General features: G+C 41.9%; 1 protein-coding gene across 1 annotated transcript in view; it reads left to right on the top strand.

The window, feature by feature from the left end:
• The window catches only part of LOC126425173 (protein crooked neck), a 74314-nt gene that overhangs the window by 40662 nt on the left and 5669 nt on the right, over positions 1–27983 (top strand). The window contains exons 10-12 of the mRNA XM_050088126.1: positions 6753–6899; positions 13458–13652; positions 22633–22893. Coding sequence (XP_049944083.1) covers positions 6753–6899; positions 13458–13652; positions 22633–22893 — 603 coding nt within the window. The remainder of the gene's footprint in view (positions 1–6752; positions 6900–13457; positions 13653–22632; positions 22894–27983) is intronic.

Raw genomic sequence — 27983 nt, 5'->3', positions numbered from 1 at the left:
TGTTTTCCCAATTAATGTTCTTTTAATGGAATTATAATGGCTTTCATTGCCACCCGACCAAACTCCATTAGCTGATTGCTACTTACTCTGTAGTTGGTGTGGCAATTCTTGAGACATGGTTCTACCTCCTTATGTTAAAAATTATGAGTCCTATGTAAAACTGCATTAACATTCACAGGGCATTTTGAAGAGTCTGTCCACTTGTACATTTGAGTACTTTCATTGCGCAGGTGTGTCTTAACTTCAGATTAAGAGCTGGGGCAGTCAGAGTCTGCATATCTGCTAAGTAACAATACGTAATTTCTGTGAATGCCCCCCCCCCCCCCCCCCGCCCCAGAAAGATCTATGCCATAACACAAGCTCATGAGCTGGTGGAGCTAGTGGAACAGCTGCCTGCACCATTTCTCCTACTGTGGACCAGCTGTTCACAGTAGTTCCTGGCTGCTTCCTCACTGGTGACATCTTTACTTATCCCATGGTCATTTCTGAATGTTTCAGAAATTTGTCTGTGTGCAGTAACTACTACCCTAATTCTCTGATCTAGAAATGCCTGGCAAGTGAAACTACTTATCTTCCCATGCACAAGGCTTTGAATTATACAGTGTTCCATTTAGTGAAAGAGACTTTCACTCAGACTTTCATATCCCTCCAACAGTTCCAGGTTTTGGTAAGTTCAGCCCTTAGGAACCAATATGTACATGGCAATAGGACCTCTCAGGGATCAGTTTTGAGCATAATCCCCTTTGTCGTTGCAGTCAGTGGTTATCCACATACGTGACAGTATTGCAGGACTCGTGGCCTCACTGTCACTGTATGTGGACGACCTTTGCCTGTGTTATTGTTCTCCATCATTGTGCACGAAGAGCACCAGCTTCAGAGAGCCATAAACAAATACAAAACTGTGCACCGTCATACTTCTCCCCCTCCCCCCCACCCCCCCATCCTCACACGGAACTTTACTTGAGGTAACTAATTACTTGAAGTTTCTAAAAAATTTTAAATTTTTAGGCCTTTTGTTTGGCAATAAGTATCGGCTAAAGGGAAATTTTATGAGGAAAGTTAATACCCTCAGATTCCTCACACATTTCTACTGTGATTCTACAAATCTTTGATTTCATTCTTCTAGGACAATGGATTTGTTGCTTACTTATCGAAACCACTGTCAGTACTGAGCTTACTAGACTCCGTCCACCACAATGGTGTGTGGTTGGCAACTGGAGCCCTCTGTACAAGTCTCATAGACAGCCTCCTGTTGGAAGCCCGTGTACCACCACTGAGCGTTAGACACCAGCAACTCCTGGCAAACTATGCAATGACAGCCTGACTGGTCCCTAACCATCCTTGTGAATCAACTGTGTTTCACAGCGAACAGTGTAAACTTCATGAATCACCAAAAACTAGATAGACCAGCTGAGTACAATTGGAGGCTCTGCGCAAGGACCTCCAACTGTCCTTTTTTGCCTGTGTACATGACATTCCCTCTCTGTGTCCCCTGTGATGTATACCTTGTCTTGTGATTCATAGGGACCTCTTCTGTGGTCCTAAGGAAAATGCAGAACCCACACACTACGAGATGTGTATTCCATTAAGTTTTCCACAACTACTCCAATCTGAAATACATCCACATGAATAGATCGAAAGCCAATGACAGAGTTGGTTATGCTTTTGCATACAAAGGGGGGACACGAGAAGCATTCTCTGTCAAGTACTTGCAATGTATACACTGCAGAATTTTTTGCCATATCCTGAGCATAGTAATACATCAAAACTCTAAGAACTTTGTGGTTTGTTGTGACTCCATGACAATCTTACAAGAAACATCTTAGTGTTACCCCAGAAGCCTTTCAGTAGCTACCATTTAAGGTCTCTTAGTTGACCTCCACTACTCTGGAACCACTCTGACAGTCACCTGGATATCAAACCATGTGGGCGTACCAGAAAATGAACTCACTGAAAAATTAGCTGAAAAAGCAGCCTCGAGGGAGACACTTGAAATCAGAGTACTAGGCACAGACTTACAATTGAAACTGAGATGACAAATTTTGGAAACCTGGAATATGGCATGGGAGGCTACAACAATCAATGCTCAATAAGCTGAATAAGCTGAGGGCCTTCTAAGAGACCACCAAGGCATTTTGCACTTCGCTTCAAGATTCTTGGAAAGATGCAGTCATACTGTGCTGACTACACAGTGTCCACACCCGCCTTAATCACAAGTTCCTTTTCATCAGGAGGACTCACCCTCCCATCCCCTCCCCCAATGCAATTGTGGTAGTCCTCTCATGGTAGCCCTACTTTCAGTGTGTGCTCTGCTCATTGATTTGAGACAAGCTTTGAACTTGTCTTACCTCTCTACCTTCGATATTTGTGAACCTTGGGATAGCAACTAATGAGGTCATATGTTTCCTGAGGGTCTTGACCCCCTGTATAAGTCTTCATTTTCTACCTAATTTTATTCATTCTGATTCTGATGACCCTTCTAGGTGTATCAGTGATGTTGTATGGGACAAGTGTGGATGGTACGCTTCCTGCCAAAGATACCTGCCATGGGGAGCCTTCAGCTGAGGCTGCTTCCCTACCGACATCCATTCCCTATGGCCGGCTACTGTTTCTCGCTGCCTGGGTCTTAGGTCACTTTAACTGATGCTGTAACACAAGCTTGCACACCGTCATGCTTCCTGCATAGTTTATGACCTGTGGCAGGCAGAGCAGTAAGTAATGACACCTTTTGAAACCATTGGGCACTGTGCTTACCTCAGAGTGGCAACTTGTCTTGAAAACCTGACAAAGGAACTGAATTTGATGGAAAAGTCAGAAGAACCTAAGATGATTGTGAAAGACTTGGAAAATTCCGAGAGAGACTGGCCAAAGCAAGAAAGCAAGAATGCAAGTATGGGCACTCACTGTGACTTGGAACAGTTGCCAGCAACTCCCCCCCCCTCCCCCCACCCCCTCCCCATGCTACTATCCCACTTCCCGACCCCCCATCCCCCACCCCAACCCAGCCCACTCCACTCTGCCAGTTATTGAGTTCCTCCTCCACCTGCCTAATCCTTCTAGTACAGTAATATATCCATCTAAATGTTTGTTCAAAGTCCCTTCTTCCAGATTTTTCCAGTTATAATCAGACTAAAATTTGGAAAGTTCACACTTGGACTTCCTGAAGTTGTTTAGCCACAACAATTATTTTCTCTTGAAACCAAAAGCATAACTTGGTAATTTTACTTGTAATTGGGAGTGATTTGAAAATTACATGAAATGCTATAAATATGCTTGACAACGATGCTTGGTTGAAATTACCCAATCTTATGTTTAAATAAACATTATTACAGTGTACTATGGACCATGTTTACTTTATTAGGCCTGGAGGCTGTGGATCCCCACAAATACAAAATTTTTGTTAATTATGTTTGCCCTGCAAAGATGTTTTGTGAGATATAGGTGTTTTGTTAGGTCAGTTAGGATGGCAAAATCTAATATCCACTGAGTCGTCAAACTGTTGTACTGGGTTTCCTTTCATATTCCCAAACAACAGTATGTCTTTAAGCAAACTGAAAAAAACATCCAAAAACATCTCTACTCAACCATCTCTGCTCAACCATTATACTTAAAAAAAAAAATAAATAAATAAACAAGGCACATTGCCACATACACAGTGGACTTGTGCTTGAAAAGCTGTGAACTATCGATGCCCCAAATCGTGCAATCTGAATGTTTTAATTGTCTTTACAATTACACCCACAACACAATGTGTTTTAATGCATTTTTCCAACAGATGAATGTGATGACACTGTACTGTTGCTATTTCCTGGTGGATTTTTTTCTCACCAAAATAAGATACAGATCTAGCTCATGTTTCTGAATTTCTTTTCTAAGCAAGAATATATATTGTCCGCTGTAGTTACAAAATGAATTGGGACAAAATGAAGGCATTCCTCCATGATGTTGAATGCAACAGTAAGTTGAGCATGTCAGTTGCATCAGTGGTCTCATTCAAAACCAAAGACAAGAAAACAAATCTTTATTCCCATCTTGCAACTGTGCTGCTACATTGTGTCTCCATTTCCTCAATATAACTGAAAACTGTTCTCCATAAAAGTCAGTCTTTTTTGAGAAGAGGAACGTCACCCAGACAGAAAATGCTCCATGCCTTCAAGGACACACTTTTTTTCTTTGTTTTAAAAGCTGTGTGACAGCTGAGTTTCATAGCAGCATGATTAAGAATAGTGTGATTTTCTTCCTGTAAATATCGTACAAGGACAGAGTAAAATCAAATGCAAAATCACACAAATCATTATCAATATTAGTAACAATTTAAAAAAATGACATATTTTGATGCACAAGAATACTTGCATCTTTCTCTCAGTTCTGTCTCAGCTCAAGGTGGTTGGTTTGCTTCCTTCAGTATTCTAACTGATGACTAATTTCTCCTGAAATGGTTGTAAATGTCACTTCAGATTACATTTCTTTGCCTCCAATAATTTTATATTACAAAATACACACAGTGGGCTCCTTTGTGTTCCAATAAACAAGTAAATTTCTTCCCACTGTGGATTGAATGGCAAAGATTCATTAGATTTTTGTTTTTCAGACCATGAATCCTCCTCAGCTGTTTCATTGTCAAAAATATGGCTTTTTAGCAAAAATGTAACCTTGACTTGGACAATGCTAACGGCACAAGGTCAACAGATCATTATGCCCTTGAAACTACTGTTCATGTAAGTGCTTTCCAAACGTTCCTGATTATAATGATAAAATCTAGAAGAAGGGAGAACTTTGAACAAACATTTAAATGTACATATTACTGTATTACAAACTTACAAGCTCTGAGAGAGAGCTTTGACAATATATTTAGTAATTTATATCAATTTTAATTGGATTTTGATATTTTAGCAACTCTTTTTGCAGTGTACATTGAAGAGTTGCTTCCTGAAATACTACTTGACCTCCAGCATAACTGTATGGAAAGAGAGAGATTTTACAGTGCAGAATATTTAGAAATAAGTTTCCTCGTGAACAGTACCCTCAGTTGTTTAAAATAGCTGCTCAAGTCTGCAGTATGTTCAGAACCATATACTTGTGTGAAAGTGCTTTTTCAGTAATTAAATCAAGACCTAGGAGTAGCTGATGGTCACTTGACTGGAGCCAGTCATATAATGAGCATATGTTTCACTCCAAACATTGAGGCATTAACTTTAATATATGCACAAGTGTGACAACACCACTAAACAACTATAAGCACAAGGCACTGTATGGGCCGATGGTGGTCCCACAGGAGGAAATGAAAACTTATAATACGTTTCAATCTTAAGCGGAAGCAGAAAGTCCTAAACGGCATAGAGACATACATGGGGGTGAATGTGACACACGACAGGTGAGGGTGCCTGGTGCCCAAGCACATAGAAATAGGAAACCCAAAGGTAAACTGTTCTGTCAGTAGGCCTGCCCATAGCAGTTGTCTGCACTGGTCCACTGTGCTACCGACACAACCTCTATCATGATGTCTGCTGGCAGGGATTCTAATTAACCAAAAGACATTTCAAGAAATTGTTGAGCCTTTTTCAGAAACTGTAGGCCTGCTGTGATCTTCAGGTTCAGTATAAGATTAAATAAAATATGTTAATAGATGCTTAAGAAGTAGCATGTGATCTTACCATGTGCTTAGTGTATGTGTTCGGTTCGTCACCATGAAATTAAAAATGTATTTTAACATTTTAAAAGTGAGCGGACTAAAACTAGGAGCTGAAATAGGTATGTGTTTTGTAGTTCTGAAGAGCAGGACAGCCTTAGCTGTTACAAAACCGTTCCCATAGGCAAAATGTGTGTGTGTGTGTGTGTGTGTGTGTGTGTGTGTGTGTGATGTTCTCATGCCAGCTTGCCTGTTCCAAGTGCCTGCAAGCCACCAGGTGAACATCTCTCATGCCCATTCCTGTTCTTGGGGTAACTGAACTGTTTGTTGACAGAAAGAAATGTTTTGAGTACTTCTGTCTGAAGTCACCTGGAGATTCTGTTTTGGAAACAATTGGTTGTGAAATAGTTTAAGGAAACTGTTTACTGCTTGATTACAGCTGCCTCCATCACACTTTCTGGCCTTGGGAAACTTCATTATTGCCTGTGGGTTCACGGTCTGGTTCCCTGACCCGTTCCACTATTGTGTGATGGAGTCTAACCCGTGTGTGACACTATGTCATGTAGTTGTTAATTTGTCATCAACACAAAAGCAGAGGTCAGTGTTTAATACTATTAAAAAAATAATGTTCCATATTTGAATATGCTTGTTTTGTAGATGAGCATTAGTTCCTTTCTTACCTATTTCAGTGCAAAGTAGCACTGTGCCAACTTTCTCACAATCTCATGCTTGAGGCTTACAATGACCAAAGTGTGGAGGAAGTTTGGTTTGGAATGTGATCCATTGTTGCTGTCTGTGGATATTATATTGCAGTAAAAGCAAATTATAAGCATATTCTTAAATAAATGAGAAATAGTTTGTACGGAAAAAGTCTCACACTGACAGGTAGTAGTGAATACTATTGTCTCTGATGACTGTTTTATTAAACATGACTTCATTTAGACTATAGTGTAAATATTGTGGTTATATGAAGAATTGCGCATAAACTTAATCAAAGGAAACATTATTGCTTTGTCTCTAGTGAGATACACATGGTCTCAGGTTACTTCTCTTTTCTTTTCTTAATTCCAGTGATTACAGAAAAAGTAATTAAAGCATTTACATTATATCTTTTTAATTATAGGGCATGGCTCTTGGAATGTGTCCCAAGGACAAGCTCTTCCGGGGCTACATCGATCTCGAAATCCAGCTCCGAGAATTTGACCGTTGTCGCATTTTGTACCAGAAGTTCTTAGAATTTGGACCTGAAAACTGTGTCACGTGGATGAAGGTAAAGATTTATATCTATAAAAAATGATTGTTAAACAATGGAAAATCCAGGATGATATTAATAACATAATGAAAAAAATAGTTGCTTCTCATCATATAGCAGAGATACTGAGTCGCAGAAAGGCACAACAGTGAATGGCCACCGACAAACTGTGGCCAAGAAACAACGGGACCACCCTTTTGCTGAGCAAGCCTCCCAACATTATGTCCTTCATTTCAATGACTGTTTGACAGCCTGTGCCATCTGGATGCCTCCCATCAACATCAGCTTTTCTGTATTGTGCAGGTGGGAACTCTTCCTGCAATGTATCCTATGTTCCCATAACCCTCCTAATCTCAACCTTCATTAGTCATTGTCCTTACCCAACTAGCCCCTTCCCTGTTCCCATTCCACCACTACACAGCCCTCTATTCCACCAATGCACCCAGTCTTTTTACTTCTCTCCTTATCCACTAACACCCCTCTCCCCTCCCCTCCCGTCTGTCTAAACTCCCGACTGCACATAGCTGTCCCGCTCTCCACCGTGTCCCTGTGTTCTCCCAGGAGCACTTTACCATCTCCCACCCCTATCCTGCTATCCCTCTCCCTTCTCACCCCAGTCTCCTCCTTACCCCCACCCAGTTGCCTCTCACATAATGCCCTGCTGCTCGCAGTCTGACTCCAGCTGCCAGAACTGTGGTCTTGTGTGTGAGTTGTGTTTGTGTGAATGTGGCATATGTGTATGTTGTCCAATTTTGACAAAGGCCTTATTGGCCGACAGCTAAGCTTTTTGTTGTGCCTTTCTGTGACTCAGCATCTCTGCTATATAATGAGTAACAACTATCCTTTTCGTTAGATAACTACTGATTTTTGTTTGATAACATTTTGTTTGAAAACTGACAATCCAGAACTGGGTTGGGGTATCTGGATAAATGCATTATTTATGGTAATGGCTTTTCTAGGATGGAGACAATGTGCAAAACAAAATGTCGGGCAATTTATCACCTGTTGATGAATCGTGACTGACACCAAGGCACACTTAAAAGACCAGGTGATCACAGTAGCTTCATAGTTTGCTCATGTATGAACAAAAGATAGACATAGAACAGCCAAAGTTACTGTCAGTACCCAATCTGTAAGTGGGCCTAGTCAATAGCTATCGTTTGACTGCAGGGGATTGACGGCTATAATAAATTTTTGTAGATGTTGGATTATAGTTCCTCACATTCAACAACCATTCCTAAAGATAGTTGTGCCATTGATTTGAGGAACTATTTGTGGACATGAATTAAGTTTTCTTCTTTTGTTCAGTTATAGTTTGTCTTTCTCTTGCTGATTTCCTATCCCTCTCTGCTCTACGAGTAATTCCAGCTTTCCATTTATTTAATTTTTTTGCTGTCAACTTTCTCTTATTCTTGGTATATTATCTGTTTCATCTTCCACCATTCAACACTAGCAGACTGTAATAACTTCTTGGAGACACTTAGATTCATTTTTAGAAATAGCTACTTGGGGTCATAACCATCATTGAGAATAGACTGATGAAGGAAGTATAATACTAATATTAACAAATTAAATCTCAGGTGTAGTGTATGTTGTAGGTGACCAAGTGGTGCAGTATTTCAGTGATTAGTTGTGTCAGAACTACCAAGTGTGTGGATGAAGTGACAGTCTGGTGCCTAAGGGACTGCTTGTACCTCCTCACCCCCCCCCCCCCCCCGCCCCCCCTCCCTCCCACCCCTTCTTCCCAGCCAGTGTTCCATATGATCCTAATTACATCAGATGTGGGGTTCCAAGCTTTGCTGAGGTTGTAGCCAGCATTGCAGTTAATTAGTTGATCCTTGGTCAACTCACAATAGGTTTCTTGGTGATGCTGTCTCAGGAATGTGGTGTCAGAGCCAGGACTCTAGTGTTTTCACACTGCATACTGTGTGTTTCCAAAAGGCAATGTTCCGTAGCAGCTGACTTGGACTGCATTAAACAAATATAATGTCGATGTTTTTGGTAGCAGTTTTCGACTGGGAGTATAGACCATATTGACGTACTTCAGCCTTGCAAAATATAAGGTTATCGTTTACACTTCCTAGTAACACTTGTGGCGTAGGGGTTGTGCAGAACAAAATCTTAAAGTTGTGTTTTGGGATGATGATTCCTATTTCCCCCAAAAACAGCCTTAGTGTATGATAAAAATGCAGTGGCAGTGCTCTGTTCCTGTTCCTCCATTCTTTTTAAGAAGAATGCTTTAGATGTAGTTTGTAGTGCCCATCAGGTTCCACCCCTCTGTTGAATCATACTGGAGAGTGTCAAGAACAGTCTGACACTTCACAAGGCTAGTGTGTACCATATCTCCTCCAATTATGCCAAATCATACATCAAACAAACTGTATGAGGTGGTACTTGAAAGAAACTGAACTTTTTTTTTTTTAGCACAAACCTTCAATCCCCTTCAACGTACTATCCACTTGCACTAATACACTTGTGTAATCTTTTAGTCAATTTTTTCAAAACTTTGTTTGTGATATTTGACAGCACCTCCATTGTTTTTTTCTTCACCTGAGCAACATCAGCTAAACAGTTTTCTTTCACATCTCTTTTCATTCTAGGAAACAAAAAAAAGTCACACAGGGCAAGGTCGGATGAGTATGGGGGGGTTGAGGAACAGGGGTCATACCATTTTTGGATAAGAATTGTACAGACAGGGCCGTGTGAGCAGGAACATCGTCATAATGGAAAAGTCATCCAACTGCCACAAATCAGGCCATTTCTGCTGCACACTGTTGTGCAATCTTTTGAAAACTTCCAAGTAGAAAGTCTGGTTAACTGTCTGACCCTGGAGAACAAACTCTGAATGGACGGCTGCTCTCAAATTAATTGAGAATCAGAATTGTTTTAATGTTTCATTTAACCTGATGAGCTTTCGTGAGGTGAGGCGAATTTGAAGTCTTCCACTGGCTTGATTGTTGCTTTGATTCAGGATTGTATGCATAGCACCAAATTTTGTAACCTGTGATGATTTTTGAAAAAAAAAATGTTTGGATCATTTTGGGACTATTCTTTCAAAGGACAGCATGCTTCCATGCGACCTTGTTTTTCTTCAGCAGTCAGCAGTTGAGGCATGACTTTGGCAGCCACCCTTTTCATTCCCAAATCTTCTGTCACAATTCGCTGCACTGAACTCGAAGTCACTCACGACAGCTCTCCAGTGTCTTCAGTAGTCTGTTGTAGATTTTCATTGATGATTGCATGAATGTTTTCAACATTTTTGTGTGTCTGAGTTGTGGAAGGATGATGAGTATTGGGTTTGTCATCAAGGACAGTCCCAAGGAACCATTCACAGAGTTTATATTGGACAGATGTATTACAAATAAAGGAAAGTCCAGGTTGGAAGAACAACAATAATATGAAAATGATAAGATTGCTGCTCACCACATACAAGAGGGTGAGTTGCGGACAGGTACAATGAAAAAGCTTTCAGTCAAAAGGCCTTCTTTTGAAATAGAAAGTGCAAGTTCGCACACACCAACACACGCGCGTGCACACACACTTGTCTGCAGCTCAATGCCCGCTCCATATGGTGAGCAGCAGTCTATTCTTTTCATAGGAAATTTCTTGTAGAATGTGAATACTCTGTATTGAAGGACACGGTCCTTTTCATATCACAGATGTATTGCAGCTATAAAGAAAATGTTGAAATATAATTACTTACTAAAGTTAAACAAATTATTTGTTTAAGTCCAGAATAAAATGGTTCTGACATTAGCTTACAGTTAATTTGCTTTATTTCATTGAGTTACTGAGGGATAGGTTTCTTTCGTAACTATGTATTACCCAGTCATAATTACTTAAATTCACATCTGACATGTACTATTTTAACTTGCTCATTAATCCATTAAATACCTCTGTTTTGTAAGCACATCACAGTCACTGTGGATTGCGGGGTCCCAGGTTCGATTCCCAGCCTGGTTGGGGATTTTCCTCTGCCCGTGGACTGGGTGTTAGTGTTGTCCTCATCATTTCACCACCACCACCATTATCATCACATCATCGTCATCATTTGTGACAGTGCCTAGATTGGTCTGTGAAAAAAAATTGGACTGTGTAAAAATTGGGACGTTGTACGGGCACTGATAAGTGCGTATTTGAGCGCCCCACAAACCAATCATCATCATCATCATCATCATCATCATCATCATCATATCACATCACAGTCATTGCAGTTGGAAACACAAATACATAGTATGGCTTACATGTGTGGATCAGCAGTAAGAAAGAAATTTAGAAAGTTGCCTGTACATTCTATGTATGTTTTAAAACCCAAATTTTGGTTTCATTTTAATGTTGCATTCTTTGGGCTCTACTGTGATATCATGTTCCATTTTATGCTTCAGTTGTGTTAGTTCAGGCATATTTCTCTCTATTTTCATGTCTGTACTTTTGGTATCTTCCACTTCTGGCTCTATTCCTGTAGTTATGATCCAAGAAGTTCTACTCTCTATTATTTGAGTAGTAAAAAGTTTCCCATTTGGTTTTATGGTGTCATTAATTCGTGTGGGAAACTATAACCACAATTTATTTCCCAATACATGTATACTGTATGGTACAAATAACACATCTGTTATTTGTTAATCCTTTAATCTCATGTGCCTCCCCCCTCCCCCCCCCCCCCCCAAAAAAAAACTAAATGTCATATTGCTTCTTCAGAATGTGAAGTATTAATAGTATGATGGCTATTTTTTTTCCAAGGTTCACTCAGTTACAAAATTATAACAACAGGGAAAATCTGATGGTGCTTTGCACAGCATCTCTAGTACTCCTGTCGATCACATTGCATCACATAACATTTTTCAGTTCTGATGCATAGTGAGTGTATAAAGTTGTTTAGGACAATAGTGTTTCCAACCAAGTATGAAGTGCTTGCTGTCATTCAGTTTCTTCATGCTGAGGGGTACCACCTGTTATCATGCAGCCCCCATAACATAACTGTCATACATGACAGCAAAATGCTTCAGTGGTGCCAGGAACTTTAAAGCAGGATGTACAGACATTCATGATGCAGGCGGTCAGGGAAGAAAGTAACTGGCAACTAATGATCTTGTTCAGTGAGTGGATCTGGCAATTTTATAAAATTATCTGTGAAGAGCATTTCATAACAAGCGAAGATTAATGTTGTCATTTGGCATTGTTGTTCTTCATGACCTGCTTGGCCGCACGCTGCAGCTGCAACAAAAAGATCCTAGTGATTTTGGTGAGAAGTGTTTGATCACCTACCATACAGCCAGGACTTGGCAGCACCTCTGATTTTCATCGATTTGCTAACATGAACCACTGGCTGTGAGGACAAGATTTTGGCACACACAATGAGCTACAGACCAGCATAGAGAATTGCACGAAAGAGAGGCAGCTGCCTTTTACAATGATGGTATTGGAAAGTTAGTTGCATTGGCAGCTATGTAAAGAAGTACTTGCAAGTTGTAGATAAATGTTGCAAATAAAACAGTTTTGATCATCACTGTAGTTTCCATTTTGCGACTGATCACATTTTGGAAAACAAATAGCCCTCGCATATTTCAGTTACTGCATACATTCCACACCCACGTAGGAAAAATATATCTAAAAACAAAGATGTAGTGACTTACCAAATGAAAGTGCTGGCAGGTCGACAGACACACAAACAAACACAAACATACGCACAAAATTCAAGCTTTCGCAACAAACTGTTGCCTCATCAGGAAAGAGGGAAGGAGAGGGAAAGACGAAAGGATGTGGGTTGTAAGGGAGAGGGTAAGGAGTCATTCCAATCCCGGGAGCGGAAAGACTTACCTTAGGGGGAAAAAAGGACGGGTATACACTCGTACACACACACATATCCATCCACACATATACAGACACAGGCAGACATATTTAAAGACCATATTTAAATATGTCTGCTTGTGTCTGTATATGTGTGGATGGATATGTGTGTGTGTGCGAGTGTATACCCGTCCTTTTTTCCCCCTAAGGTAAGTCTTTCCGCTCCCGGGATTGGAATGACTCCTTACCCTCTCCCTTACAACCCACATCACATATACAGACACAAGCAGACATATTTAAAGACAAAGAGTTTGGGCGAGTGTATACCCATCCTTTTTTCCCCCTAAGGTAAGTCTTTCCGCTCCCGGGATTGGAATGACTCCTTACCCTCTCCCTTAAAACCCACATCCTTTCGTCTTTCCCTCTCCTTCCCTCTTTCCTGATGAGGCAACAGTTTGTTGCGAAAGCTTGAATTTTGTGTGTATGTTTGTGTTTGTTTGTGTGTCTGTCGACCTGCCAGCACTTTCATTTGGTAAGTCACATCATCTTTTTTTTAGATATATATTTCCTACGTGGAATGTTTCCCTCTATTATAACTATATATATATATATATATATATATATATATATATATATATATATATATATATATATATATATATATATATATATATATATATATATATATATATATTGTGTGTGTGTTGGAAGAGAAAGAGGGGGCATTATAGCCTTGTATAAGATACTGCCTTACATATGTATATGTGACTAGTGTGTAGTAATTGTCAGTTTGCAGAGCTGGAAACACTCCTCGGTGACATTGACCGTGCACGGGCTATCTACGAGCTGGCCGTAAATCAGCCCCGTCTGGACATGCCTGAGATTCTGTGGAAGGCATACATTGACTTTGAGGTAGGCCAGGAGGAGATGGGCCGAGCTCGTGAACTGTACGAGCGCCTTCTGGAGAGGACGCTGCATGTGAAGGTCAGTCCAAAATGCTACCCATTAATTTGCAAGCATCCAGCTAGTGCACTTGCAAATCTTATATACTGGACATGAAAATTTGGTAAATCTTTAAGAAGGGCCATCTACACTCTTACTTGAAAGTGAATGTTTGTAACACCTGTCATGCAGTATCGAGGATAGTTAAGCTGATGGAACAGTTGACTTGTTTAGCCAAGGATGTAACTTCAGGCATGCTCCAGGGGAGTGTTCTAGGACCACTACTTTTTACAGTGTATGTTAATTACACAACAGATAACATCAGAAGTTCCCTAAGGCTTTTCGCAGAGACCATTGGTTTTCATAATACATATAAATGACATAATAAATAATATCAGAAGTCCCGTGAGGCTTTTCGCAGATTATGCTGCTGTATACAGAGATGTCATAACACTGGAAAGTCATAGCAAAATGTGAAAAGACTTGCTGAGGATTCACACTGGGTGCAGAGAGTGGCAGTTGACCGTCAACGTAAACAGTGTAACATATTGGCAATACAGAAACTTTATTGATCTTTATTGTATGGTTACGCAATTGCATAACAATCACTGGAAGTAGTTACTTCCGTAAATATGTATACAGGATGGTTTAAAGTGGAACAACCACATAAAATGAATCGTGGGTAAGGCAGATGCCATACCAAGATTCGTTGGAAGAATTCTCAAGAAGTGTAGTCTGTCAACAATGGAAGTAGTTTACAAAATACTTGTTTGAGCAACAATTGAATATTGCTCATCAGTCTGGGATCCGTACCAGATAGGACTGATAGAGGAAATAGAGAAAATCCAAAGAAGAGCAGCAGGTTTCATTACAGGTTCCTTTCGTACATGCAAATGCATCACATAGGTGCTCAGCCAGTTTCAGTAGCAGTCTCTGCAACAGAGGCATTCTGCATCACAGTATGGTTTATTGTTCAAGTTACATGAGCATATGTTCGGAGAAGAGTCAGCTGATATATTGCTTCCTCCTATATAAATTTTGCAAAAAGACCATGAAGATCAAATTAGAGAGATTTGAGCACACACACAGGCTTACCAGCAATCATTCTTTCAGTGAACCATTTGCAACTGGAACAGGAAAAGGGGGAAGTGATACTAGTACACAAAGTACCCTCTGCCACACACTGTAAAGTGGCTTGAGGTGTGAAGAGGAGCTATGTTTTTGTTTCAGCTATCGTCAAATAAATAATAGTTTTTTACATGACAATAATCTTAATGTTGTAGGTACAAGACTGCAATCAGAGTTTTCCCAGAAAAAAAACACACATCAAATGCTGTAATAGTTAAGTTTTCATTAAAAGCAATGACATCTGGAACAAAAAATCAATTTTATTGAGGCATATAAATGATAGGTGCAGATTTCACTGAAGCTGCAGATTTCATTGAATTTAAAAACGATCAAGTCTAATATTCCTTCTCAATTCTTTATTGACATTCAAGGGCTTCATAAGCTGCCAATTGAAAGGTAAACTGTCACCTTCCAATCTAGCCTAGTCCTTGGGCAAACCAGACACAACAGATCGGTCTGTCACCCATAATGAGATTCCATATTTGAGACGGATTTATTAATAACTGTTTCAGTATAAAGAATGCGTGAGTGCTGTATGTATCAGTGTGTGGCAAAAGCAGATTGTGGGGGCAGGACCATGTACACAGTGCAAATAATTCACAATTTCTGGCATAAAGATGGTTAACAGCTGATCATTGGCTGCCCCATACGATCCTGACATCTGTTAACTGTGTCAAACTGACCCGGTGATGTGTTGGTAACATCTGCTGTATGCCACACATGAAAGCACAACCAGCACAATTAAGACTCTCAAGTAATGTTGTTATGTTTCACGTTTCCTAATGTGCAGCTGAACTGTTACAGTATGAAAATAGTGTACATGAATCAATAGCTCTGGTTCGAAAGAAATCCCTTTGACCAGCAGTGAAAGATTACTGTGATTGAATTCCAGTAATTACTGAATGTGATCAATAACACAGGTCTACTTATTTATACAGTGCAGTTATTTCTTAATAACTGTAGGTGATTCTGATATGTTAAGGTATGAAGTGCTAACAGGGTTGCCACAAGTTCTGGAAATGAGGGAATTCCTAAGATGTCAGGAAAATTTAGGAAAAGAAAAGAAAAAAAAAACCACAGGAGAAATCTCGTTTTTGTCTCAGTAAATGAAATGGTTTGTTTCCTGGTCCCCGGCTGGGTGCAACTGAGTACGTGCGGCGCTTCCCTACTCCCTCGTTCTTACTGCTCCTCCACTTCCAGCCGTTCCCCTCAGCTTGCAGTCAGTGCTGCCACCACGTCTTGCCACTGGCCTAGCAGCTGCTGACAAGAGGTAGGGAGGTGTTAGGAGTGGTTTGTTTGCATCAGATTCTCAGAGATTGTTGATGCAGCAGCCAGAGATGGTGGTCATGTGGGCATAGTTGTGCCTGAGTGACTGAATGTGTGTATGCTCTTGTTTTCTGACAAAGGCTGTGGCCAAAAATTTAGTTGTGAGAATGTGAGTGTCTTTTCTACATGCTTGTCTGCGGCTTAGCGATCATCTTTACGGTGAATTGCTACCTATCCTCATCAGTATTGATTCTCAGAGTATTTTCACAAGTTATCTGTTGCATGGATTGATCACCTGGGTCTCATTTCATCAACATGGTGTCTGTGACACATGAATAGCTGGCCACATGAGTGGACTCCCATGATGTGTCAAGACTGCAGGCCATTTCTACAGGTGTCTATAACGAACCGGGCTTGCCAATCTGAAGCCCGCCATCATTTCCCACTAATGTGCAAGCTCTTCCCATTGGGTCTAGTCCCACTCACCTGTGTGCAGAAGTGGTCTGTTTGTGTGTGACGCAATGCGGCGGATTTTCGTGGTGTATCGCAGGACCCAGGACTGCAGAGCTCCTCGGCAGGCCAGAGGCCACAGGCAGTGGATTTCAGGAATTGCGACTGCCTCACCAGAAGTACATTGTAGAGTGTGGTGTTTTATAGACATTTTATTTATTCTATCGCAGTTTGGCATTTCAAAAATAATTTATATATGAGAAATTATGGATGATAAGAAGAAGAAAATTGTGGTAGTCGCTGGCCGTTTGTACGCTATGTACTCATATATTTCTCAAAAGAAAAATCACGCAATACCTGTAAAATAATAGTCATAACACAGTGACTAAGAATCGACAATAACGAACATAGTAGAACCAACATTTTATTGGTAGTCACCTATAGTGTTGGTTTATGCAACTCTTCCCTGCCTTATACACTTCTTTCAAGAGGCCTACTTTTGTCTGAGGTTATTTCTGAGATCAGTGAAGGTATTTTAAATCTGTCTTGCAATTCCAAGGAAATGTGTACTTTTGTCACCAAATGTGTTTTGTTTTATTGAAATAAAATAACAACAGTGATCTGAATGAAACCCATATACCATTTGGCGTGCTTTCTCCGCCTAACAACAGTTCATTACAAAAGATGTCGTTAAGATTTTTGCTCACATGGGGAGACATGTGGCAGTCCTTACATTTTTTATTTATTTATTTATTTTTTTTCAGTTTATGTCTTTACTTACCCTTGAGATCTCAAAATTTGTTAGGGAAAAATTCTAAAACTTATCTGGAATTCAGGGAATTTCACTTTGGGAAACTTGTGGCAACCATGGCTAAGGGTTTCCCTCTATCACATCAGATATAAAATAATGATGAAGATCCAGAAAATTCATACGAAACACATTCAGCCAAAATAGATCCTAACAGCTGTGGTAACTTAGTGGCCACGTACTTGAAAGTGTTACTGTCTTTTGGTAAGTCTTTAATAAAATGTTTCATAATGCAAAGTTTTATGTGAAGTGGAGGCAGAAGCTTTCCCTGGGTATCCTAAAGTATTGATTACTACATTTTTCTAATGGGCCAAATTTTCTGAGACCATTGCCTCTTTTTTTTTGACTGCCCTATTTGCACAGGGAGCATGGGTTCTTGGTGTAGTCACCCTATTGACCAAGGTCATGGAGAGTACCTTCAAATCCTCACATATGTCCCCCTGTATTCTTTGTAATTAGGCTTGTTCACAATAAAGGCTAAAGAATCATTCTTCTCTTTCAAATCTATTGAATATCTAACAGGTATGGAAACACATTTGTTCCCATAGTGGAGGAGGACAGCTGTGAGACTTCTATTTGGAGAATTAATTCTACCATTCTGCATTTTGCTAAGTTCCAAACACATGTATCAGATCAGGAACATCAGAGCAGTATAAAAGGTCATTGTGATGAGAAAAGAAAGGGAAGAATATTTTATTCTGTTTCTTATAACCAAGAGAGAGAAATTCCAGAGCCCAACAAGTTATTTTCATGCAGCCTAGAGATTAACAGCTGTACAGCATCTTTTAGGAATGACAGGTCTTTAGTCAGATGTACAAACAATTGTGGCCAATGGCAATCTTGACTTACATAATCTTCATCAGAAAAGTGACATGTCATGTTCCCTAAAACTGTCAGGTGACAGAGGTACAGGTATCAAATCCATGAGACACAGGACACAATGAAGATCCGGTGTTTGGATAACAGATTCCCTTTTAAAGTTTTCTTTGTCTGTTACAAGAATGAAAGTATTTCATGATTAAACAATGGAAAATCCAGGATGGAATGTAACATCATTATCAAAAGGATAGTTGCTACTCACCATATAGCGAAGATGCTGAGTTGCAGGTAGGCACAACGAAAAGACTGTCACAAAATAAACTTTCCGTCAATAAGGCCTTTGTCAAAAACAGACGACACACACACACACACACACACACACACACACACACACACACACACACACACACACGCGCGCGAGACTGCAGTCTGGCAGCTGAAGCCACACTGTGTGTGTGTGTGTGTGTGTGTGTGTGTGTGTGTGTGTGTGCGCATGCGCGCGTGCGTTTGGGCGTGCGCGCGCACATGCGCGAGTGAATGTTTTGTCTATTTTTGACAAAGACCTTGCTGGCTGAAAGCTTATTTTGTGGCAGCCTTTTTGCTGCACTTATCTGCGACTCAGCATCTCCGCTATATGCTGAGTGGCATCTAGCCTTTTCATAATATTGTTAATAATTCATGTTTGTGATTTCAAGATTTCCACCGTACCATTGGCACCTCAAAGTACAAAAATTTCAGCCGTTGCTTAGAGCACATGCACAGTCCTTCATCACAACTTGAAGACACTCGATGTTGGGCCCATGACATGTTGTGACGACCAGTCTTTATGCCAAACTACACAAAACACACTTCAACAAAGTTTGAGATTGTCTGCTGCTGCTTTTTCACTGCAATTTTACTGCAGATGTAGCAGAAGTGGTCACGAGCATTAATATCATCTCTTGAAGCCATGAAATTTGCAAAAGCCGGTACCAGTCAGTTTATCATCAGTTGTTAAGATTTGCATGAGAAGTGGCCTGCAAAACAAATGTAAGGCTTTGAGATTACTATCTAATAGAATTACAGTGTATCCCTTTCAAATCCCTCGCATTTCAAAGGCCCAGAAAAAAACCTGCACTATTTATGATAATGAAATTGCATCATGTTTCAGCATCTCAGAAGAGTTCATTTAGTAACCATGTGTACACCTCTACATGTGAACCATATGTAATATGAAGCAGCATGGATTCAATTTGTTTCGTAGTTCATTATAGCATGTCCTCAGTCATTGTTGCAATCGCCTCAGTGATGCAACATTTTAACATAAGAATATCATTTGCTCTGGTCACATACACACGGTCTGTCACGAATGTCAGAAGAAATCCAGTGGGCAATGTTTGGTGTAATGTGGTAGCCATGCATTGCATCACCTGCATCTGATCCAGCAATTGGGAAATTTAATATCTGGGAACTTGCAAACAGCCATTAACCAGTGTGGTGGAGCTTTGTCTTGTTGAAAGATGATGATGGTTTGCAAGTCTTGTATCTGAGGGAATATAAGCTGCTCCAACATGTCCAGATGCACTGACCCATTAACTGTGTTTTCTATTAAGATGAACAGTCCAACAATCCTGTCACGTGTTCCTTAGCCCACACACCAGATGTTCAGTTTAGGCCTATCACAAACATGTTTAATGACAGCATCCGGGTGCAGTGAGCCCCAAATCCAAATATTATGCTGACAATTCCTGATACATGAAAAAAGCATCTTTCCAGGAAGCTGGTATTTGTGTCAGTATTCGGCGGCATATCCATAGCAAATTGTTGTTGGCATGGTTTGTTGTTCGACATCAGATATTGCAGAATTTACACTTTGTAGACATATATAAAGATGTTGATATACTACATAAAACAATGTTGCTCGGGATACCTTAAATTGCGGAGATACCTAAACAGTTGACTTGCGTGAACTTCTGAGAAATTGTTGTCTGATATCCTCCACTGTCCCTTCCTAAACACTATGACATGCACTTAACTGTTTCCACATCAGGTGAGTGACATCCATACAACCTAAAATGATTTCTTTGCATAGTAATTGGTGATTTTGTTTCTGCTAACAATGCTACTGCGTGTACATGCTGCTGTGGAGTTGCCATTTTCCCTTCATGTGATCATGCTGTGCTCTGGTGACAAAAATTAGCTTATCTGACAAGGGAGTATAAATTCTTTGAGATCCTCTAGCATATAGTGCATGCAGTGTCATTATCATATCTGTTACAGTTTGTTACCCTGGGACTTTGAAATGTGAGATGTTTGAATGCACATCCTGTATATGGGTGGTTCTGTAGTAGACTAGAAATTTTTATATATATATATATATATATATATACACTCCTGGAAATTGAAGTAAGAACACCGTGAATTCATTGTCCCAGGAAGGGGAAACTTTATTGACACATTCCTGGGGTCAGATACATTACATGATCACACTGACAGAACCACAGGCACATAGACACAGGCAACAGAGCATGCACAATGTCGGCACTAGTACAGTGTATATATACCTTTCGCAGCAATGCAGGCTGCTATTCTCCCATGGAGACGATCGTAGAGATGCTGGATGTAGTCCTGTGGAACGGCTTGCCATGCCATTTCCACCTGGCGCCTCAGTTGGACCAGCGTTCGTGCTGGACGGGCAGACCGCGTGAGACGACGCTTCATCCAGTCCCAAACATGCTCAATGGGGGACAGATCCGGAGATCTTGCTGGACAGGGTAGTTGACTTACACCTTCTAGAGCACGTTGGGTGGCACGGGATACATGCGGACGTGCATTGTCGTGTTGGAACAGCAAGTTCCCTTGCCGGTCTAGGAATGGTAGAACGATGGGTTCGATGACGGTTTGGATGTACCGTGCAGTATTCAGTGTCCCCTCGACGATCACCAGTGGTGTACGGCCAGTGTAGGAGATCGCTCCCCATACCATGATGCCGGGTGTTGGCCCTGTGTGCCTCGGTCGTATGCAGTCCTGATTGTGGCGCTCACCTGCACGGCGCCAAACACGCATACGACCATCATTGGCACCAAGGCAGAAGCGACCCTCATCGCTGAAGACGACACGTCTCCATTCGTCCCTCCATTCACGCCTGTCGCGACACCACTGGAGGCGGGCTGCACGATGTTGGGGCGTGAGCGGAAGACGGCCTAACGGTGTGCGGGACCGTAGCCCAGCTTCATGGAGACGGTTGCGAATGGTCCTCGCCGATACCCCAGGAGCAACAGTGTCCCTAATTTGCTGGGAAGTGGCGGTGCGGTCCCCTACGGCACTGCGTAGGATCCTACGGTCTTGGCGTGCATCCGTGCGTCGCTGCGGTCCGGTCCCAGGTCGACGGGCACGTGCACCTTCCGCCGACCACTGGCGACAACATCGATGTACTGTGGAGACCTCACGCCCCACGTGTTGAGCAATTCGGTGGTACGTCCACCCGGCCTCCCGCATGCCCACTATACGCCCTCGCTCAAAGTCCGTCAACTGCACATACGGTTCACGTCCACGCTGTCGCGGCATGCTACCAGTGTTAAAGACTGCGATGGAGCTCCGTATGCCACGGCAAACTGGCTGACACTGACGGCGGCGGTGCACAAATGCTGCGCAGCTAGCGCCATTCGACGGCCAACACCGCGGTTCCTGGTGTGTCCGCTGTGCCGTGCGTGTGATCATTGCTTGTACAGCCCTCTCGCAGTGTCCGGAGCAAGTATGGTGGGTCTGACACACCGGTGTCAATGTGTTCTTTTTTCCATTTCCAGGAGTGTATATCAAGTTACATTGCAAATGTTCATGAAACAATAATGGCTTTATTATAAAGATTAAATACCTACGTTTTGCACACTTCAAAGAACTTTTCAATTTATATAAATCTCCATGTGATTGAATTGGCACCCAAAAATACAGAAGGTAAATTCCTTACCTTTAAGAAAAGCGATTCATTGTCAACCTCTATAAGTGTTGGAGTTAGCTTACATGCAACTGAATGTCAGTGTCAGATATTGTGTAGACAAAATGACACTGCTCACTGACATTGACAACGCAAAACACATTGAGCAACCTCACTGAAAATACATTTACATCAATGTTGCTTGTTACATGACTCTTTCACTCACATGAACTTGTTCTCAGCTACGCTAATTTAGTTATTCATTTGTTTAGATCACAATCCTACCACGATTTCTTGTGTGTGTGACCTCAACATCCTTACTTATTGTGAAACTTTGTTTCTTGTTACCTTTCTTGTCTCTTATTTATAGAAAAACAAATAGAAAGAAAGGAAAATTGGCTGTATAAAAGTAAAAACACAGTTGGGAATAAATAATACTAAAATCCAAAAAATATCACTGAAAGTGGTCATAAAATAAAACAGTTTATTCCTGTCTCTTCATGTGCATAACGTGTCCTAGTTTTTGTTACATGTTTTGGCACACAGTTATCAGTAATCCACTAGCTTTTAACTGAAATATTATTTTTTATCATGTATGAGACCTTCTGCATCATACAGTCTGCTTCCGGCCGTTATAGGTATGGATGAGCTATGCCCAATTTGAGATGTCGGCTGTCGGAGGTGAAGATCCAGAGGCAGCTGTAGCCCTTGCCCGCCGCGTGTTCGAGAGAGCAAACCAGGCACTGCGGAGCGCCCAGGACAAGGAGGAGAGGGTGATGTTGCTGGAGGCGTGGCGCGACTTTGAGAAGCGTCATGGTGATGCAGACTCTGTAGCTGGGGTGCAGGCGCGCATGCCACGCAGGGTCAAGAAGCGGCAGCGTGTGCAGGCTGATGACGGGGTGAGCAGCGTCCTGTCCTTGTAGATACTTTGCTTTTTCATAATTGCATTAAGACCTGTCACACAAATCAATTTCTCTCTCTCTCTCTCTCTCTCTCTCTCTCTCTCTCTCTCACACACACACACACACACACACACACACACAGAGAGAGAGAGAGAGAGAGAGAGAGAGAGAGAGAGAGAGAGATATTGATGTTCAAAATACAGGGAGTGGTGAAAATAAATGTATACTCCCACCAAGTATACTGTTGTGCAACTTTTCATAGTGTGGCTTGGTGGCTTAGTGCTTAAGTTTCTGATTATATACCCATAGGTAGCATTGAATCTCCCATCAGTTCTAGGACACTTTCTGTCACATATTACTTCTGGAGTTTGGAGTCCACATTAAACTGGCATGTTATTTTGTATATTCCAGAATTTGAATATGAGTCATTGTTACTCTTTATTTTATGTTAGGTTGTGTTGTAGTTTATTAGATGTAGAAAATCCCATTATTTCTTTGTGGTATTTGTGGACATTTTAAACCTTTTGTAATATATTGCCAGTGTACAGTATGTATGTACATTAATATTTTGTTTTTATCTTCTGTGGTGTGGCTGTGTGAGGGTCTTGTGTTTACTGTGCCTAGTAGTAAGTCAACCATGAAAGCTGTGTAGTCATTGGCAACTGTAATATTTCCACTTTTTTTATTTCCTGTTGCATGGTCATGTAAAAGATATTTTATTTAGCCTGTGCAGCACTGACCTGTGTGCCACTTTTTTTATGAATATTCAGATGACATGAAGTTGCAGGGATTGTGGTGTTAGCCAGGAAAAATATATCTAAATACAAAGATGATGTAACTTACCAAACGAAAGCGTTGGTATGTTGATAGACACACAAATAAACACAAACACACACACAAAATTCAAGCCTTCGCAACAAACTGTTGCATCATCAGGAAAGAGGGAAGGAGAGGGAAAGACGAAAGTATGTGGGTTTTAAGGGAGAGGGTAAGGAGTCATTCCAATCCCGGGAGCGGAAAGACTTACCTTAGGGGGAAAAAAGGATGGGTATACACTCGCGCACACACACACACATATCCATCCACACATATACAGACACAAGCAGACATATACAGAGGCAAACAGTTTGGGCAGAGATGTCAGTCGAGGCGGAAGTGCAGAGGCAAAGATGTTGTTGAATGACAGGTGAGGTATGAGTGGCGGCAACTTGAAATTAGCGGAGATTGAGGCCTGGTGGATAACGGGAAGAGAGGATATATTGAAGAGCAAGTTCCCATCTCCGGAGTTCGGATAGGTTGGTGTTAGTGGGAAGTATCCAGATAACCCGGACGGTGTAACACTGTGCCAAGATGTGCTGGCCGTGCACCAAGGCATGTTTAGCCACAGGGTGATCCTCATTACCAACAAACACTGTCTGCCTGTGTCCATTCATGCGAATGGACAGTTTGTTGCTGGTCATTCCCACATAGAATGCGTCACAGTGTAGGCAGGTCAGTTGGTAGATCATGTGGGTGCTTTCACACATGGCTCTGCCTTTGATCGTGTACGCCTTCCGGGTTACAGGACTGGAGTAGGTGGTGGTGGGAGGGTGCATGGGACAGGTTTTACACCGGGGGCGGTTACAAGGGTAGGAGCCAGAGGGTAGGGAAGGTGGTTTGGGGATTTCATGGGGATGAACTAAGAGGTTACGAAGGTTAGGTGGCCGGCGGAAAGACACTCTTGGTGGAGTGGGGAGGATTTCATGAAGGATGGAAATCATTTCAGGGCAGGATTTGAGGAAGTCGTATCCCTGCTGGAGAGCCACATTCAGAGTCTGATCCAGTCCCGGACAGTATCCTGTCACAAGTGGGGCACTTTTGTGGTTCTTCTGTGGGAGGTTCTGGGTTTGAGAGGATGAGGAAGTGGCTCTGGTTATTTGCTTCTGTACCAGGTCGGGAGGGTAGTTGCGGGATGCGAAAGCTGTTGTCAGGTTGTTGGTGTAATGGTTCAGGGATTCCGGACTGGAGCAGATTCGTTTGCCATGAAGACCTAGGCTGTAGGGAAGGGACCGTTTGATGTGGAATGGGTGGCAGCTGTCATAATGGAGGTACTGTTGCTTGTTGGTGGGTTTGATGTGGACGGACGTGTGAAGCTGGCCATTGGACAGGTGGAGGTCAACGTCAAGGAAAGTGGCATGGGATTTGGAGTAGGACCAGGTGAATCTGATGGAACCAAAGGAGTTGAGGTTGGAGAGGAAATTCTGGAGTTCTTCTTCACTGTGAGTCCAGATCATGACGATGTCATCAATAAATCTGTACCAAACTTTGGGTTGGCAGGCCTGGGTAAGCAAGAAGGCTTCCTCTAAGCGACCCATGAAAAGGTTGGCGTACGAAGGGGCCATGGCTGTTCCCTTTAATTGTTGGTATGTCTGGTCTTCAAAAGTGAAGAAGTTGTGGGTCAGGATGAAGCTGGCTAAGGTAATGAGGAAAGAGGTTTTAGGTAGGGTGGCAGGTGATCAGCGTGAAAGGAAGGGCTCCATCACAGCGAGGCCCTGGACGTGCGGGATATTTGTGTATAAGGAAGTGGCATCAATGGTTACAAGGATGGTTTCCGGGGGTAACGGATTGGGTAAGGATTCCAGGCGTTCGAGAAAGTGGTTGGTGTCTTTGATGAAGGATGGGAGACTGCATGTAATGGGTTGAAGGTGTTGATCTACGTAGGCAGAGATACGTTCTGTGGGGGCTTGGTAACAAGCTACAATGGGGCGGCCGGGATGATTGGGTTTGTGAATTTTAGGAAGAAGGTAGAAGGTAGGGGTGCGGGGTGTCGGTGGGGTCAGGAGGTTGATGGAGTCAGGTGAAAGGTTTTGTAGGGGGCCTAAGGTTCTGAGGATTCCTTGAAGCTCAGCCTGGACATCAGGAATGGGATTACCTAGGCAAACTTTGTATGTGGTGTTGTCTGAAAGCTGACGCTGTCCCTCAGCCACATACTTCCGACGATCAAGTACCACGGTCGTGGAACCCTTGTCCGCCGGAAGAATGACGATGGACCGGTCAGCCTTCAGATCACGGATAGCCTGGGCTTCAGCAGTGGTGATGTTGGGAGTAGGATTAAGGTTTTTTAAGAAGGATTGAGAGGCAAGGCTGGAAGTCAGAAATTCCTGGAAGGTTTGGAGAGGGTGATTTTGAGGAAGAGGAGGTGGGTCCCGCTATGACGGAGGACGGAACTGTTCCAGGCGGCGTTCAATTTGGATAGTGTCTTGGGGAGTTGGATCATTGGGGGTAGGATTAGAATCATTTTTCTTCGTGGCAAAGTGATACTTCCAGCAGAGAGTACGAGTGTAGGACAGTAAATCTTTGATGAGGGCTGTTTGGTTGAATCTGGGAGTGGGGCTGAAGGTGAGGCCTTTGGATAGGACAGAGGTTTCGGATTGGGAGAGAGGTTTGGAGGAAAGGTTAACTACTGAATTAGGGTGTTGTGGTACCAGATTGTGTTGATTGGAATTTTGAGGTTTTGGAGGGAGTGGAGCTGGAAGTGGGAGATTGAGTAGATGGGAGAGACTGGGTTTGTGTGCAATGAGAGGAGGTTGAGGTTTGCTGGAAAGGTTGTGAAGGGTGAGTGATTTGCCTTTCCGGAGGTGGGAAACCAGGAGATTGGATAGGTTTTTGAGGTGAAGGGTGGCATGCTGTTCTAATTTGTGGTTGGCCTGTAGGAGGATGCTCTGAATAGCAGGTGTGGATGTGGGAGAGGAAAGATTGTGGACTTTTATTAAGGATAGGAGTTGACGGGTGTGTTCATTGGCTGAGTTGATGTGTAGGTGAAGGATTAGGTGGGTGAGGGCAATGGATTGTTCAGTTTGGAACTGGTATAGGGACTGATGGAAAGAAGGGTTACAGCCAGAGATGGGAACTTTAAGTGTGAGGCCTTTGGGGGTAATGCTAAATGTCAGACAAGCATGAGAAAATAAAATATGCGAGCGTAATCTGGCTAGGGTGAAGGCATGTTTGCGGAAGGAATGTAAATAAAACTTAATGGGGTCGTTGTGGGGGTGTTGTGTGCGTGACATGGTATTAGAAGGTGGAAAGTGTAACATGAGGTTGAAATGAAAATGAAAATAACTGGAGAAAGTAACTGGAGATCTGTTGTGAAGAAAGGCGAAAAAGTGTTGGTTAAAGCTGGGCTATGTTGATCCTGTGGTGAACTTGGGTTGGTAGTCAACGATGTGCACAAAGGTTAGGTGGTTGTGTTGCCGCCAAAACACGTTAAAGGATGGAGAAAATCGGGAAAATTTCGAAAAAAGTGCGTGTAAATGTATTAAAAGGAGTGGTTTTGTGGTCTCAGATTATGAAAATGAGGCTAACAATTGTCTGGCGAAGAAATAATGATGTTAAAACCTGTGGGAAGCGGCTAAAAATTATCAGTGATGTGTGAAAAACGGAAATGGAAATAAAGCGAAAGTTATCAGAACTAGACGAAATGGTTGTGTAATAGGTGAAAGGAACTGTCTGTGGACTAGAAACGGAGGATTTTATAGCAGCGGTAGTGTTGAAAGCGGAAAAAATTTTTTTTTGGTTATGGTTTGGAAGTGGGTGACGTATTGTTGAGTATATATAGGCAGGATAAAATTGTATAGTAGATTACGGTAAAAAGGAGAAGGTGAATACAAAGTGAAACTACTGGCAAAAACGAAAAGAGAAAATAAGACGCCAGAAAAGATTTCGAAATGCAACAGTGACAATAACAAACGTAATTATTGGGTTCAAATTAATGATATGAATATAATAGAAGGAAACATTCCAAGTGGGAAAAAATATATCTAAAAACAGAGATGATGTGACTTACCAAACGAAAGCACTGGCACGTCGATAGACACACAAAATTCTAGCTTTCGCAACCAATGGTTGCGCAAACTCTTTTCCTCTGTATATGTCTGCTTGTGTCTGTATATGTGTGGATGGATATGTGTGTGTGTGCGAGTGTATACCCGTCCTTTTTTCCCCCTAAGGTAAGTCTTTCCACTCCCGGGATTGGAATGACTCCTTACCCTCTCCCTTAAAACCCAAATCCTTTCGTCTTTCCCTCTTTCCTGATGAGGCAACCGTTGGTT

The sequence above is a fragment of the Schistocerca serialis genome, chromosome 10 (genome assembly GCF_023864345.2).
Source record: "Schistocerca serialis cubense isolate TAMUIC-IGC-003099 chromosome 10, iqSchSeri2.2, whole genome shotgun sequence".
NCBI classification, from domain to species: domain Eukaryota; kingdom Metazoa; phylum Arthropoda; class Insecta; order Orthoptera; family Acrididae; genus Schistocerca; species Schistocerca serialis.
Note: the sequence above shows the minus strand (reverse complement) of the source record. Positions and strands in the feature narration are given on the sequence as shown.